This window comes from Aspergillus brasiliensis (genome assembly GCF_001889945.1).
Source record: "Aspergillus brasiliensis CBS 101740 unplaced genomic scaffold ASPBRscaffold_3, whole genome shotgun sequence".
NCBI lineage: Eukaryota > Fungi > Ascomycota > Eurotiomycetes > Eurotiales > Aspergillaceae > Aspergillus > Aspergillus brasiliensis.
Window position 1 is genome coordinate 2,665,205 of NW_027137444.1, and position 15,986 is coordinate 2,681,190.

A 15,986-nucleotide genomic window follows, 5' to 3' on the forward strand; every position below is an offset into this window, starting at 1 on the left:
GGCATTAATGTGGATGGCGAATCGAGTCAGTCTCGGTCAAAATAACTTCTGCCTGGCCAAGATCATTGAACACCCTTCACGCGGTGACTCGCTATGGATGCTACTTGACTTAATCTCCCATGTCCTTCAAGGCTCGACTGCGGTTACTGAGTACTATTCTAGAATACCATTTTAGTCCCTTTTAGGTTAGATGTCGATCACATACAAAGCCCCAACGGTGTCCACTGAGGAGTAACTAAATAATTTGTTGGTAAACAATGACACAAACAGCATCCTGTCGTATTCATTTAACGCACCTGTTACAATTTCCTATGGCGATTAGAGTTGAGATGATGGTGTAAGGAGGCATAAGCTGCACATAACTACTTGCGCCACAGAGCGAAATTGCCCTGTATACTGTAGGGTTTGACCAGGATACTTATTAGGCCCTGTGCATGTGCATATGGCAAGGAGATATGGAAGATAAAAGGCTATATGTGCATCAAACTCCAGTGAGAGAGACGAGTTTTCGCCTGTGTCTCACCTTGTCATTTCCTTCCTGAGCTTCAGACTGTGGTGATGAATAGGTGTTTCTATTTTCTGTGGTTGGAAAATGATAGCCCCTTGAGGCAACCTCAATATCGTGTCAATCCTATGCTTATGTTTGAACCCATGGTATTACCCATAGAAAGGCCGGCCATTCTCCGAGGCTGCCTCAAATCCGAGCAACATGAAACAAGCCGTTTAATGTGTACCCCGAGGGTAATAATGATGACATCCGAGCTCCCACGCGGGCTCCAACATATGCTCGATGCTGAAACCTCGGTCTGCCGTAGTTCACAAGACGTCAGTTCCACCCAAGTTTTGGTTGATGAGGGGAAAGTCAAAGCACAGACTTGGATCATCACCCCCTCGCTAACCTGTGTGATCACCATCTGATGATCTGAATCCATTGGGAAAGCTGGGGGTGCAATCCATCACGAGCGCTCACTGGATGGAAAAAGAGATTAGCAGTGCCCTGTATGAATAATCCGCCAGATCGAATCGAGGCGATTGATTCGCACAAGGAAAAAGCCCGCCGAAACAGTGGGGGGCGCCTATTCTTAGTAGTGATTTTTGGTTTGCAGGTACTCCGTAGTTAACTAGTTAGTAGTAAGAAAGACGGACAAGGCCGGGCGGCCGTCGGAGCAGCGCCAGCTCCGATTCGAGCACAAAAAGGGAAGCGCAGGCAATCCAGTTCCCCAGACACACACATGGTCTGATCTTCAACGTGGCCGCTGCACAGGCACCGTCGTTCGGGCTTCCTCTTTGTTCCTTGCCAGTGTCTCCATCTGCCAGGGGTAGATTGCTATGTATATCCTGCGCCGTCCTTAAACCCGCTTACTATAACTCCTCTTGCGTATCCACTCGCCCTCCCTTACAACCCGCCGCGCCTCGAATTTCTTACTAGTCAACCTGCTTTAGCTCGTCGCCCTTCTTCCCCCCCGTTCCCATTCGATACTACTTGCTCCTCCACTCCATCGCCCTCTCCTGGAGTCGACTTTCCCACGCGCCCCATTGGACTGTCGCGGAGATGGGTTTGCGATAATTTGCACATGAACGCGCTTGAATCTCACACTTGTCTCAACTCTATTGCTCGACTTTCCCGCCTTGATCCTTGTCTCCCTTTCCTAGCCTTCTAGCATCCGCGTTTCTCCAGACTCCTCTATCCTCGCCACCCTTACGGAATGTTCACTGGTCATGGAATCACTCGTCTATGAGAATTCGCCTTTGGCGGACTACCTCCAGGGTGAGTTATCCCGATTCAAGTTTTGGGGAAATCACAGTGTCTTACCTAGTCCTATGTCAGGGGAGGGCGAACACGATCCGAACTGGCCAGTCAAGGAGGCAGACCATAGCGATGATTTCTCCGATTCTACGGCAGCCGATTTTGCCCCACGAGGAGTGTCGAAATTCCAGGAGCGTATTCGGAATAAACTGCCCAAGCCCCTTGAAAGGAAAGTCTCGCGACAACGGGCAGCTCTGGGTCGGCTCTATGATGTCTGCACGGTATGAACTCCCCGCCTAATGCCTTGGTTGCGGTCAATCCTGACGAATCTCATCAATACAGTCTGCTCTGAATACCCGCGTCGGACGAAGCGACAACGAAAGATTCCTCGAACAGTTCGGCTATGTTATCGTTGCGTCGCAGCTGCTGAACGAACACAGTGCGCCGTCTTACACGTCAGCTGCAGATGTGATGTCCACGGCTCTTCCAGCGGACCTCCCGTCTATCTCCACAACGTTTGGCATACAAGGTGCTGTTGTCACGGCTTCGACCTCTTTCTCTGTAGCTTGGTTGTTACATTGGAGCCGGTCTCGAACGTCCTCTGGTCTTAATCCTCGGAAAGTTGGAGTTCTGTTGGTTCTTGTGCCCGTAATCGGGGTTCTGTTCTATGCCTTCGCCAAGCGACAGTGGCTGAAATATTTGCGCCATCAAGCTGTCGACGCAGCTGTGACTTTCATTAGCAACGCTCAAGGGTTTGATTCTGCCGCTTCCGCATCGGTTGTATTCATACAGGAAGTTGAGCTGGTCTCAAGAGGCTACCGCATGTAAGTTGCTCTGCCTGTCAGCTTAGGCGCCAAAGATCACTAATCCATTGAGTAGAAGCACGCCGTTGCCCCCAGTAAGCAGACTTGAAGATCAGACGCAAACGCGACGATGTCTGAGACTGCGCCGAACCGTGTCGGAGTCGTTCTATCTCATGCTGGGCCAGTATATTCGGGCACAGCATATCCTAAGCCCACTTACCGATGCCGCCAACCTCGCCAAGTATTACGATATCTACGATATATCAGAGGAGGAGCTTGTGGAGGCCGAGGCAGCGTTCGATGAGCGAGCTACGGAAGACCAGTACTCTCTACGCGCCCTTCGCGCGCTTTTCGGAAGACTTTACATCGTGAGAAAGAGCATCCTCTGCTGTCTTCTCGCGCTCGGTGCCGATGGCGGCGGGTCCGACATTGCTAGATGGACCACGGCAGTTGAGCAGATGCGGGAGCTGGCCCATGTGACCGGCGAGAACATTCACAAGATGACCAACATCCTCAACGAGGACGATCGTAAGTGCCAATCCTCAACAGAATCCACGCCAAAACTAATCATCATGTCAGGTGATGTCATCCCGCCTTCTCCGCTACCAACAGCTTCGCCCAACAAGGACAATCTCCGTGCGCAATACCGAAATATCAATTCACTCTCCCAAGGAATTCGTGCGCTTCACGCAAAGATGCACATCCTTAAGGAGGCATCAAGTGCTAATCTCGAGCGACCGGATGCTGGTGAATTTGAGGCGAGCCTCATACCCCAGTACGAATCGATTGGAGCGGACATTAGAGGCCTTCTCCAGGAGTGGGAATCAGGCAAATCCGCATTGATGAGTAGCTTGGAAAAACCTCCAAATACGGAATTCTCGCGACCATCGAGCTTTTTGAAAACACCCCTGTCACCCACACCCAGCCTTGGGGGTTCTACCGCAGTCGAGGGCAGCCCTGCAGACGCCCTTCGAGCATTGACTGGCGAAAACACAGATCCGAGCATCGTCCACACCCTAGACGACGAGGAAGAAATCTTTGAAGCAGTAGCTCTCCCAGCTCGGAACAAGAGGATGTCATTAACCCGAGAAGAACGAATCGCGCGAGTCAAGGAAGATAGAGCACGACAAGCAGCCGCTCGGGAGCGCTCTGATGCCAATACAAACATGCTCAAGGAGCTAGAGATGGTAATCAAGCAACGTCCTCGTACCACAATAGCTGCGAAACGCGTCACAAGCATCTGATTTCGCCATCTCATTCGACTGTATCCTTCCATCCCTGTCTTCTCTACCGTCACCTCGATACCCGATCCCTTCCCCATCCTCCTCCACGCACATAACCACCTAAGCTTTACTCTACCTTGAGCTGGAAGCCGACTCTTCCCTAGCAACCTTTGCAGATTGATACCCAGAAATGTATAGAGCGGTCCGGTGTCAGCGGCGTTAAGGCAGTTTTGCATTCTAATTCAGCCCGGTTACTTATTATTACCTTTTCCAACCCTGGCGGACTCCCTTGGGCCTTACAATCGTTGATACTGTATATTATGTACTTTTTCTTTGACTCGTCGCTTTGTCTTCCTGTATATTCACTATGCTTGCCGAAGCAATGCTGGCAGCTTTCGCTCGATCTCGTTTGTTCTGTATTATCAGCCTTGTGTACATATCCTACATTCTAGCGTAATTATTTGTATTGAGACCGTCTCAATAACGTTTGAGAAGTATACTGTCTCGACCTGGATGTAAGTGGATGCGTTTTCGATGACGCGGTCGAATAGCACAGATTGTGTAGTTTATGTAGTAGTACTAATATGGAAGGAAAGTTGATCCTCTATTACTACAAACCGGCAACTCCAGGACCCGGGCCTTGCGAACCATAAGTACGTTCACAATCAACATCTTAGCAGAGCTTCATGCACTGCCTTTCGCCTCCTGTAGGCGGCGATATTCTCCCTTCACGATATCTCGAAGCTCGGATTCCAGCGATGGCGCAGACGGCTGCCACCCCAGCAATCGACGGGCACGACTGGCCCGACACCGCATATTCAACCCCCAACTAGCAGCCTCAAAGCCTGCATATTGCTGGGCCTCCTCGAAGCTGAAAGCCACCTCTTCGGTCGATGGGATGAATCCTTCGGCCACACAGATCTGTCCAATTGAGCGGGCCACCTCAGCCCAGCAATGTTCCCCATTCTCACTGAGGTAATATGCCTCCGAACCCCAGAGTCCATCATCATGCTTTGAAAGGGCCTTTTCGAAAAGAATGACAAATAGGCTGGTCAGGTCAACGATGTGAATATTGCTTCCGATTGAGAGGCCCCGGCCGATTATGGGAACTTTCTGGCTTTGGAGAGTTAGTGTGGCTAGCTCATATATCTGTCTGCTGCGTTGGGAGCAGGGTCCTCGGCCCTGACCTAAGACGTAGAGGTCAGTTAGTTACTTCCATGCACTTACGTTTTGGTTCCTACTGAGCCTTACCGTAGACAGTTACCGGGGACACGATAGCAGTCTTCAGGACTCCCGGGCGCACCGATCCAGCCTCAAACACTGCTTTATCCACGTCTCGGTGGAACGCATGGTCTGGAAAGTTCACGATCTCCTTGATATCCTGCACATCATCATAGAATTTCTCGCCTTTCTCCCCATATACTTTATTCTCGGTGTCTAGAAACGAGAAGATCCCTGCTCCACTGGTATGCAACCAATAGACAGGACGTTCTTCAGTGTGACCTTCTAGAGCTCCCCGAGTTATTGCCTTAGCTGCGCCAAGGTGGTCAGCAGCATCAGCTGTGTCTTTTTGGCCGGTGAGGTTAGCAGGTACTTGTTTCCTCTGATGGATAGTAGTATATGAGAAAAGGAATGGATGCGTCCACTAACGGATAATGATATCAGCCCTAGCACTTTCTGCAACCAGTGTCTCTGAATCGTCGAGACCACCGTATACAATCTCGACGGTAGGATATTGTGCCTTGATCTTCTGGCCGCTGTCGCGGCTTCGGACTAGTAAGCGGTAGTGCAGGTCTGGGTACTTGGATACAAGTACTGATAGGAGGTCGCCGCCGATGTAGCCGGTGGCTCCTGTTCTGTGGCTTGGGGTGAGCTTTTCTTATTTGTGTCTTTTGCCAGAGTGCTTCGGTTTATTGGGTAAATGACTAACATAAATACTGTGGTCATATCTAGAATGATTCTGCGTTGGAACGTTACTCCACTGTCAATGTAAGAAGAGAGGGGGGGGGACGATAGTTCGGAGAGTTTCACAGTAGATTTTAGTATTTATATTGATTAGATGGCCCAATAATCCGTAGTCCATGCATTACCTCCCTCTGAGTTGTTTGATTGCCTGATATCATCTCCATACTGATTGCATTTGTAATCCAGCCAATACCGCGGAAAAGAAGTCCATCTTCCCTGTCTTTAGGAAATGCATTCCGCTTTCTCCACTTGTCCCTCATCCAAGACCACATGAATACCCTCATGTCAACTCTTTACCTGCAGCTACTTGCTGGCCTTACTAGGAGGCTAGCAATAAGTGACATCATTCTTAGATGTGACTTGATACAGTGCCAAATTACCAAGAGGTGTGACTTTTAGCGACCCCAAGAGGTCAACATTGCGGTTAATAATCGGTTAGTCAATATCACTGTCACTAAGTCTCAGTAAGACTGTTAGCTATCGTTCTCTGGTTAATCTCTGTTCATGACCTGCAGGCACTGGTTTGAAGTATCCAACTGCATATTAACAGTTCATGCACTGTTCTGGTAATACCTGCCCAGTAGAAAGGCATACCTCCCCCCTTTGCAACCCAATAGCTACACAAAACTAGCTGCTCATAGTAAATGTTCCCGTTACAATACTGGTCATAGTGGTAGTGACACTTCTTTGTGACGGGTGCGGTATAGCCCAGCCTCAGGCAGCAGACTAACCCCAAAGGGTGATATCAGCCTAAGAAATGACGCGACTGGGACGCGTGCCTCCCCACTAATGAAACCCTCGAACGCGAATTCGCCTGCACTTTCAGGTCCCTCGATAAATTCACCCCAACCTGAAGACACGCCGTTTAACTTCCTACGCTCTCAATTCCTTCTGTCAGTTCTTTACGATTTTTCATATTCACGATCCTCCTTCCACCCGCTAACCACCAGCTACTTAGTTCAGCTCCTCCTCTTCTTCGTCTTCTCCTTTCAATTAGCTTCTCACCGTACTCACATACCATCACATCAAAAGTGAGCGTCACAGAGCTTTAGCTGGTTCCGGATCATTTGCTAACAGCTAATCCAGTGCTTGAAGCTCGCCTAGAACAAGCCAGCCTTCTGAAGCGCGTGAGTAACCCTCCATCATGCTTTTGCTTGTCAATGCTTGATTGCTGACATGTGGTTTCTCTAGGTCGTCGACGCCATCAAGGACCTGGTCCAAGACTGCAACTTCGACTGCAATGACTCCGGTATCTCACTCCAGGCCATGGACAACTCCCATGTCGCTCTCGTTTCCATGATGCTCAAGGCCGAGGGATTCTCCCCTTACCGTTGCGACCGTAACATTGCCCTCGGTATCAACCTGCTCTCCCTGACCAAGGTCCTGCGTGCTGCCCAGAACGAAGATATCCTCACTCTCAAGGCTGAAGACTCTCCCGACGCCGTCAACCTGATGTTCGAGAGTGCCGAGACGGATAGACTCAGCGAGTATGATATCAAGTTGATGGACATCGACCAGGAGCACCTGGCCATCCCGGAGACAGAGTACGCTGCTACGGTAGAGATGCCGGCAGCGGAGTTCCAGCGTATTTGCAGGGATCTGAATGCTCTCTCTGAGTCCGGTATGTTCTTCACATTGGCAATGGGTGTAATTCGCGACTAATGCAAATCTCAGTTGTCATCGAGGCCACGAAGGAGGGTGTCAAGTTCTCCTGCCAGGGTGACATTGGCAGTGGCTCCGTCACCGTCCGTCAGCACACCAACGTCGAAAACCCCGCACAGAACGTCTCCATCTCCCTCACTGAGCCCGTCGCCCTCACTTTCTCCCTCAAGTACCTCGTCAACTTCTGCAAGGCTACCAACCTGTCGAACAAGGTCACCCTGTGCCTGTCGCAGGAGGTGCCGCTCCTCGTTGAGTATGGCCTGGGTAGCGGTCATCTGAGATTCTACCTTGCTCCTAAGGTACGATGATTCCTCGTTATCTTTCCTAAGAGATGTACTGACTTACAATGTCTAGATTGGCGATGAGGAGTAAGTGGACATACATGCGAGATCATAATGACGAGTGGGAGCAACATGGAGGCAACGATTTCTCTTTTTTCTTTCTTCAACTTCTAATGTTCGGAAAATATCCTGAATGTTCTCAGGGGGGCTGTGTTCATTTCTGTTTCTATAATATCCAGCTAGATGCTAAGCGACCAACGTGTTCAAAGTCCAATTGGTTACGATAATCCTGTCCGGTCTCTCTACATGTCAAATATGATGTACGAAAGCGGATCTTGTGTGAAGTGTAGCTGCATTCCCAACATGCATATAACTATACTGCAATAGCAGCTTAAACATACGTCTATAACACAGCTCTTCCTTAAACCATATAGTATATTGCCTCCAAGCCCCGAACCCATCAAGAACCTAATAAGGGGACCCATACAGGTCCCCAAACCCAACAATTAGCCGGGGGAAACAAAGTCCTTTCCAGTATCCACACGCCAACATACAAGGCCTCATATAACAGAGAATTGGATCCAACTAACCTCAGGAAAAAAAGAAGTGAAGCGCCACCCCCACCAGAATAATCGGAATCGAATGATACCAATCCCACCTCCCAGCCCACCCCATAAGGGGTGAGCGAAAGACAGAAAACGGCATGCTGCGTATTGCACTAAAGTGTCGCACACCCGGTCAAAGCCGAGTGCACACACAATCTTCGCAACGACTCTCCCATGGGGAAAAAGAGAAAGGAATGCAAGAGAACCTCACCCCCCCGAAGGAAGGCGGGTCACCCTTACATCCTTTCCCCCCCCCCGATGTTTCTGATGCCAATTGCAGGTGTGTGCAAGGATCACACCAGGCCCTTGAGGGCAGTACCGGCCACTGGAAAGTGATTTGACTCATTTCCAAGATGGCGGGTGCATAGGGTGAAGATTCCTCCGAATTTCTCATTTGCAGTGGGTTTCGGGTGATATCACGGAGGAAATCAGAGCCGAGGACAGGAAGGCAGTTAGTACTGCCTTCTTGTCGTGTGTAGCAAAGAAACGCAGCATTGGTGGGGATGGCGCTTAAGAGAGAGAAAAAGAAAGGAAGCTGAGCCAAGCTTAGCTGTCGTGGATTTTTTATGGTGCGATGTGGTGGTGGTGGGCTTGACCGCTTACTGAATTGGGAGCTGACAAGTACGGGGTGTTTGTTTGTTTTGTTTGTTTGACTTGGGAGTATCTACAGAGGACTGGATATTTGACTTCCTTCTGGATTCACTGTTCAGAGATCAGACATGCCTTTGGGTGGCATTGCTTATTTCTTGTACGGTGTCTTCTGAAATTCTTCCGAGATTGCGGTTGCCTTGGCTGCATCTGTCTACATGGCTAACGTATCGAAGAGAGCTGTCATGAGGTTTCGCAGAGCAATAACCATTCAACTTACGTATCACGTCTGGCTCTGACCTTACTTCGAACTTTAAAACCCACCTTTGTGCCACCTTGATGTCGTAAAGCGGCTTCTCTATGTAGGAGGCCTTCAGGGCCGGCCAAGCCTGCACAGAAATTTTATACATCTCAACGATTCGAGGAATTTTCCTTCTACTCCTCACTGAGACACCCTAAAGCCCGAGCCGTGGCTCTACAGCCTATCAAGATGACACTCCATCATACATCATACTTATGCATACCATATCACGACCATAGCCGCGTTCAGTAAAGCTTGCGAGGCTAATTCCTAGCATGGCTCGGAATCACTCCATCAAGCTGGAGAGCCTTATGTTGCGGGTCCAGTGCGTACGCTGCCTGAGATCTGCGATGTGATGTCCGGGAAACGTTAAGGTAGAGTCACAAGCAACAGAAACAACAACGCTACAGGTGCGAAGGCCCACATGTTCGTGTTCGAGTTCGCCACATACAGCCTTTCTGTCTACCGATACAAGCTTTGAACTTTACACCTTTAAGGCAATCTCGAGGCTAAGAGCATTTCAGTCTCATACACCTTGTTTTCTCTGAAAGACTTCGGTCGCTGGTCGCTGGCTGAGCCTCAGCGTCGTTGACTGAAGAGGAGCGGAGGAGCTCGTTTTTCGCCTCCAGCCACCTCCAATGAGCGCCACCAGACAATAAGCAACTGATACCTGGCATATTCGACTGCACGGTGAATAAATTATAGGGATCCTTTCGGAACAAGGTGCTAGCATACCATCATACCCTTGGGTACAGAGTAGACATGTCATAATTGCCCGGAAGCACTGAGTATACACCAACAGATGAAACAATATGCTGCAGTAAGGAGAGTTTGAGGTCAAACATAAGGAGTCACTTTACGGAGTATTCCGTACACTGAACAAAAAGTAAGCTCCACCGCGGGATGCTCGTTTCTCCGTTTATCATGCGTGTATCGAAATCCACGATGGCTCGTATCCACACCGAATTGCTGGCATGACCCCCTTGGGCTTTTTTTCCTTCGGCATACCCAGAGCTACGGAGTATCTTTGGTGCTGAGTTTGAGCCCAAATGGATACCATATCGCGGATTGTTACTTAGTTGATCACCGGCGCGTCGGAGGGCCGATCAGCCGTGTCCGGAGTCGGTGGTTTAGGCATCGCGTCCCGTCAATATTTCCCTTCCTTGCTCTCATTAGGCCATGAAACAGCTGTGGGATAGGGCTTTTGCAGGAGTCTCAGGTTGACGTGTTTAATCGTCGATTTGCTTTTGCTAACTTCTCCTATCAGTCAAGTATATTTAGCCCGAGCAGACGAAAAAAGCCAGTAGCGACCACCCTCCTTGAATGACTGTTTGGCCTAACGGAAAAAAGCTACAGCCGGGTCACGCATCCATATACGGAATCATCATCTCCATCTCCCGGGCAAGTCGTTCCTGAGGCCAAATGATGAGATTTGTTGAGTCCAGCTCCTCACAATTGCAGCCACTACGTGCCACAAGTCTCCGTCGACAGCCTCGCTAGTCACTACACACACGGTACAGCACCGACACACGTCGATATGCTAAGAACAAGGGCAATTCTCAATTCGGTGAGACGGAACCACCAATGAAGAGCTGAAGGTGGTCCACACGGAATGGCCTGAAGTGATCGACTATGTGCAATAATAGCGCCGATCAATCCATGCTCTAGTTGGGGCTTATTGTTGCGCTAGCTGCTGCAGGCCGTAGTTAGGGCCGCCTAGATCATGCATCCCAGAGGAGCAGGCCGCCCGGCCGTGCTTGACTGCATAGACATGGCTGAAATAATTCTAGAAACAAGGCATAAGTGTGCACTAATGCGGATGAAAGAAGTGAGATCCATTCATCACTGAAAAATGGCTGGACACGAAGCAGGGCGATCGCTTCCTAACATTGCCACGCGAAATTGGCTCTTCTATAGTTTGCCTTGTGGGCTTTATTGATCAGGTGTATCCCATACATACAGTACCTTCTTCCCAACCCTTATCACTGGCAGAATTCCGCTCCTTTCTAGTTTCTGGTTTGTTCCTCTTGTTTGGTGACCTGAGGGCTCTGGAAACGGGCCTGTCAAGGAACTCCCATCCACTGGCAACATGGAGGAAAAGGACGCCCGCGCACACGAACCGTATCCACCGGATAATGAGGAGACCACATCTTCGGACGAAGAGCAACACGAGCTTCAGAATCTGACAAGAATCGCCTCCAGCCACACTGGTCGAAGGATTTCCCATGCTGCTACGATCAATGAGAAGGATGACCCCCGTTTAGATCCCACCAATCCGGCATTCGATCAACGTCTCTGGGCAAAGCTCGTCTTAAGGGCTCTGGACCAGTCCGGCATTGTACCCCAGACGCAGGGTGTCGTGTTCTCTAATCTTTGCGTGTCGGGATCAGGCTCAGCTTTACAGATCCAGAATACTATTCTTACCCAATTGGCAGCTCCCTTTCGCGCAGCCGCGCGTGCACTTTCGGGACGAGCCTCCCCTCCACCAAGGCAGATTCTCCGTGGCTTCGATGGCTTCCTCCAAGGTGGAGAACTTCTGCTCGTCCTCGGTCGCCCTGGAAGTGGATGCACAACATTCCTGAAGACCCTTTGTGGTCACCTGGGTGGTCTAACGCTAGAACCTCAGAGTACTATCCATTACCAAGGCATCGAATATGAGGATATGATCAAACACCACCGTGGAGAAGTAGCCTACAACAAGGAAGTTGACCAACACTTTCCACACCTTACCGTTGGCCAAACGCTTTCTTTTGCAGCGCATGCACGGACCCCCCAGAAACGAATCGAAGGCTTGACACGCTCCGAATATGTTGAAACCCTTACTCAGGTTGTCTTGGCTGTGTTTGGCCTCTCAAACACCTATCACACCAAGGTCGGAGACAACTTTGTGCGCGGTGTTAGCGGTGGTGAGCGGAAGAGGGTCAGTATCGCCGAGATGTTCGTTTCCAGATGTCGAATCGGAGCTTGGGATAACAGCACACGAGGCCTCGATGCGTCATCCGCTCTGAAATTTGTCCGGGCATTACGTCTTTCTGCCGACATGGGTCGATCGTGTCATGCTATCGCTGCATACCAAGCTTCTCAGTCGATGTACGATCTAGTTGACAAAGTCAGCGTCCTCTACGAAGGTCGCCAAATCTACTTCGGCCGCCGCGATCGTGCAGTAGGCTACTTCGAGGAAATGGGCTGGGAATTACCAGATCGCCAGGTCAGCGGCGACTTCCTAACTTCAGTTACCAACCCCGGCGAACGTAAGGCCCGTCCTGACATGGTGGACAAGGTGCCACGCACGGCGAAGGAGTTCGAGGAATATTGGAAGCGCAGCCCCGAGTATAAGGAGCTCTGCTGTCAGATAGAGGAGTATCAACGCGCTCATCCACCAGATTCCGAGGAGGCCAGGGCATTCAAGACCCATCATGAAGAACAGCAGGCCCGCCATACTCGGCCGCGCAGTCCATACCTTCTCTCCGTTCCGATGCAAGTCCGCCTTTGCCTACGCCGAGCATTTCAGCGACTACGAAACGACCTACCAACTGTGATTGTTACGGTAGCGGTACAACCCATACTAGGATTAGTTATCGGCTCGATCTTTTTCAATTCTCCGCCTACCACCGCCACATTCTTCCAAAGAGGGGCTGTGTTATACTTTGCTGTGCTCTTCAATGCCTTGATCGCACTTAATGAGATCATTCAGCTATACAGCCAGCGGCCAATTGCTGTGAAGCAAGCAGGCTATGCGTTTGTCCATCCCTTCGCTGAGGCCTTGGCCAGTCTGATCATGGATCTGCCTATCAAATTCGTACGGGGTACTCTATTCTGTGTGATCCTTTATCTGATGTCCAACCTTCGCCGAGAACCCTCGCAGTTCTTCATTTGCTACATGTTTCTGCTGACTTCAGTTGTGACAATGTCCGGGATTTTCCGTAGCTTAGCTGCAGCTACCCGGACAAGCGCGCAGGCAATGGCAATGGCCGGTGTCTGTATCTTGTGCATTGTGGTATATACTGGGTTTGTATTGCCGCAACCATATATGCACCCATGGCTTTCATGGATCCGCTGGATTAACCCAATCTACTATGTATATGAGGCCCTGATCGCGAATGAGTTCCATGGTAGGAACTTTGAATGCGCCTCAACGATCCCAAGCTATGCTGTTGGCTCATCCTTCATCTGTTCGGCTGTGGGTGCCGTCGCAGGAGAGCGGTTCGTCTCCGGGGACGCTTATTTGGCGCAGAACTACCAGTACTACTACAGCCATGTCTGGCGGAATTACGGAATCCTCATCGCCTACCTGGTATTTTTCACCGGCCTCTACTTGTTCCTTTCCGAGTACAACTCGGGCGAAACGTCCAAGGCAGAATCGTTAGTTTTCCGGTCTGGTCATGTTCCGCAATATTTGCTATCCTCCGATGGGATCGAAGATGGAGAGGCGAACCCAGACAAGCCCGAAGTACGGGACCAGGTGGATGTTATTAACCTTCCTAAGCAAACAGACATCCTTTCTTGGAAGGGCCTCAATTATGATATTCCAGTCAAGGATGGTACCCGGCGACTTCTCGATAACGTGAATGGATGGGTTAAGCCAGGCACCTTAACCGCGCTGATGGGGGTTTCTGGGGCTGGGAAAACGACGCTTTTGGATGTCCTCGCCCAGAGAGTATCCATTGGTGTTGTTACCGGCGACATTTTGGTGAACGGAAGAGCTTTGCAGGCCAACTTTCCACGAGAAACTGGATATGTGCAACAGCAGGACCTTCATATGGAGACAAGTACGGTGCGCGAGGCCCTCCGCTTCAGTGCTATGCTCCGTCAGCCCCAATCGGTATCTGAAAAGGAGAAGTACGAATATGTCGAAGAGGTCATTAAAGTTCTACGCATGCAAGACTTTGCGGAGGCAGTTGTGGGCTCTCCGGGAGAGGGCTTGAACGTGGAGCAGAGAAAGTTGCTGAGTATCGGGGTGGAACTTGCTGCAAAACCGACATTATTGATATTCCTCGACGAGCCGACCAGTGGTCTAGACTCCCAGAGTTCCTGGACGATTTGCTCGCTTCTGAGAAGGCTTGCCGATCATGGTCAAGCAGTCCTTGCCACCATCCATCAACCGAGTGCTCTGCTGTTCCAGACCTTCGATCGCTTGTTGTTCCTAGCGAAAGGAGGCAGAACTGTCTACTTCGGTGATATTGGGGATCAATCCCGCATACTTTTGGAGTACTTTGAGCGCTGCGGTGCTAGGCGCTGTGGCGACATGGAAAATCCGGCGGAGTACATTCTTGAGATTGTCGCTGGGGAAGCATCGGAAAGCATTGACTGGGTTCAGAAATGGAACGATAGCCCCGAGCGCAAGGAGGTCCTCGCAGAGCTCGAACATCTTCAGGATCCGCAACAACAGCCCGAGCCGCGAGCCCAGGATGGTGATAGCAACAACTCGGAGTTTGCTATGCCTTTCAGCAGCCAACTCTACCACGTCATGAAGCGTGCGTTCCAGCAGTACTACCGCCAACCGGAATATGTGTTCTCCAAGTATGCATTGGGTATAGCATGTGGATTGTTCATCGGCTTCTCCTTCTGGAAAGCGGACAACACCCAACAGGGTTTCCAGTGTGCTCTCTTCAGCGTCTTCCTCCTGGCCACTGTTTTCACAACACTCGTCAACCAGATTACGCCCAGATTCGTTGCGCAGCGGGCGCTATATGAAGTCCGGGAGCGGCCATCAAGGGTCTATTCGTGGAAAGTGTTCATTCTCTCCAATGTTTTCGTTGAGATTCCCTACCACATCGTCCTCGGGGTTTGTGTCTGGGCATCTTTCTACTGGGCTGTGATGGGCACGGGTCAAGATGCTGAGCGACACGTCCTTGCCCTTCTTTACATCGTCCAATTCTATCTGTATGTGGCCAGCATGGCTCACTTCGTGATAGCCGCGGTCCCCCAAGCGCCGGTGGCAGGCATGTTGGCCGTTCTCATGTTCGCGTTTGCGTTCATTTTCAATGGTATGCTGCAACCACCCGGAGACCTACCCGGGTTCTGGATTTTCATGTACCGTGTCTCCCCTTTCACGTACTACACGGCCGGTGTCGGCGGCTCAATCCTCTCCGGTCGCCCGGTGGAGTGCAATACTGCAGAGCTCAGTGTCTTCGACCCTCCGTCCAACTACACCTGTGGGCAGTATATGCAGAAGTATATTGCAGCCGCTGGAGGCCAGGTGTACAATCCGAACGCCACCTCTGCCTGCGAGTACTGTTCCATGACAATCGCCGACGAATACCTTGCTCTTCGGTGGGTCTATTGGAAGGACCGCTGGCGCGACTACGGCATTTTCTGGTGCTATTTCGTATTCAACATTTTCGGTGCCGTCACGTTGTACTATGTTTTCAGGGTGAAGAAGTGGGGGAAGGGCAAATAGATGAAACAACTGACGTTCTTTTCTGGGACTATATTGATCGACTGCTCTAGTCACAACATTCGCTGCTTTGATGCATATAGCTGGTTTCGGTTCATACTTCTACCTGTTTATAATACTCGTCTTTTCTATATATATATCTCTACTACTCAATCGAGACTGTTGATAGATGGCCACTCCACCTATGTAGTGGGTGGGACCAATCATATGAGCGACTTTTTCCTTTATGATACATCACTTGTATTCTCTAGACATAAGTACGCAAATGTAGTAACTAGTTCCATGTATACCTCGCACCATGGGCCCAGCCAGACAATCAATCAATCCCTTGACTACTCCCATCCTTCCCTTCCGTCCCCTCGCTCTATTGTTTCCATTATATACTATTCATTGCCTACGTGAAGTTATCGTTTG

The 15,986-nt window shown here is 50.3% G+C and overlaps 5 protein-coding genes across 5 annotated transcripts; 3 read left to right on the forward strand and 2 right to left on the reverse strand.

Moving 5' to 3' along the window:
• Positions 1–1,719: 1,719 nt before the first annotated feature.
• ASPBRDRAFT_119260 (vezatin family protein) lies at positions 1,720–3,794 on the forward strand (the record flags this gene model as incomplete). Its single annotated transcript, XM_067617238.1, has 5 exons — positions 1,720–1,768; positions 1,829–2,028; positions 2,090–2,571; positions 2,627–3,078; positions 3,130–3,794. The coding sequence occupies 5 exons, from the start codon at positions 1,720–1,722 to the stop codon at positions 3,792–3,794; spliced, it is 1,848 nt and encodes a 615-aa protein (XP_067482306.1).
• Positions 3,795–4,390: 596 nt separating this feature from the next.
• Positions 4,391–5,774, reverse strand: ASPBRDRAFT_40310 (uncharacterized protein). Its single transcript, XM_067624326.1, has 4 exons — positions 5,704–5,774; positions 5,424–5,629; positions 5,025–5,339; positions 4,391–4,960 (listed from the first exon to the last, which is right to left on the reverse strand). Exons 1-4 carry the CDS (start codon positions 5,718–5,720, stop codon positions 4,458–4,460), a joined length of 1,041 nt encoding a protein of 346 aa, XP_067482307.1. The 5' UTR covers positions 5,721–5,774; the 3' UTR covers positions 4,391–4,457.
• Positions 5,775–6,401: 627 nt separating this feature from the next.
• ASPBRDRAFT_473652 (proliferating cell nuclear antigen) lies at positions 6,402–8,022 on the forward strand. Its single transcript, XM_067625842.1, has 6 exons — positions 6,402–6,631; positions 6,702–6,769; positions 6,825–6,865; positions 6,930–7,359; positions 7,413–7,699; positions 7,755–8,022. Coding segments are annotated over exons 2-6 (777 nt in total). The 5' UTR covers positions 6,402–6,631; positions 6,702–6,768; the 3' UTR covers positions 7,773–8,022.
• A 1,408-nt stretch (positions 8,023–9,430) lies between these two features.
• ASPBRDRAFT_40312 (uncharacterized protein) lies at positions 9,431–10,170 on the reverse strand. The gene has a single exon (XM_067624327.1). The coding sequence runs from the start codon at positions 9,850–9,852 to the stop codon at positions 9,685–9,687; it is 168 nt and encodes a 55-aa protein (XP_067482309.1). The 5' UTR covers positions 9,853–10,170; the 3' UTR covers positions 9,431–9,684.
• Positions 10,171–11,264: 1,094 nt separating this feature from the next.
• ASPBRDRAFT_28029 (uncharacterized protein) lies at positions 11,265–15,575 on the forward strand (the record flags this gene model as incomplete). Its single annotated transcript, XM_067622462.1, has 1 exon — positions 11,265–15,575. One exon carries the CDS (start codon positions 11,265–11,267, stop codon positions 15,573–15,575), a length of 4,311 nt encoding a protein of 1,436 aa, XP_067482310.1.
• Between the last annotated feature and the right edge of the window lie 411 nt (positions 15,576–15,986).

What these genes read in the sequence shown, in the direction of transcription:
- ASPBRDRAFT_40310 (XM_067624326.1), bottom strand. An exon ending in TAGGGCTGATATCATTATCC is followed by an intron (nt 5,340 to 5,423) that starts GTTAGTGGACGC and finishes CCGGCCAAAAAG; the next exon opens with ACACAGCTGATGCTGCTGAC. An exon ending in GTCCCCGGTAACTGTCTACG is followed by an intron (nt 4,961 to 5,024) that starts GTAAGGCTCAGT and finishes TCTACGTCTTAG; the next exon opens with GTCAGGGCCGAGGACCCTGC.
- ASPBRDRAFT_473652 (XM_067625842.1), top strand. An exon ending in AAGCCAGCCTTCTGAAGCGC is followed by an intron (nt 6,866 to 6,929) that starts GTGAGTAACCCT and finishes TGGTTTCTCTAG; the next exon opens with GTCGTCGACGCCATCAAGGA. An exon ending in GAATGCTCTCTCTGAGTCCG is followed by an intron (nt 7,360 to 7,412) that starts GTATGTTCTTCA and finishes TGCAAATCTCAG; the next exon opens with TTGTCATCGAGGCCACGAAG.
- ASPBRDRAFT_40312 (XM_067624327.1), bottom strand. Translation starts at nt 9,852, where the DNA reads ATGCCAGGTATCAGTTGCTTATTGTCTGGTGGCGCTCATTGGAGGTGG.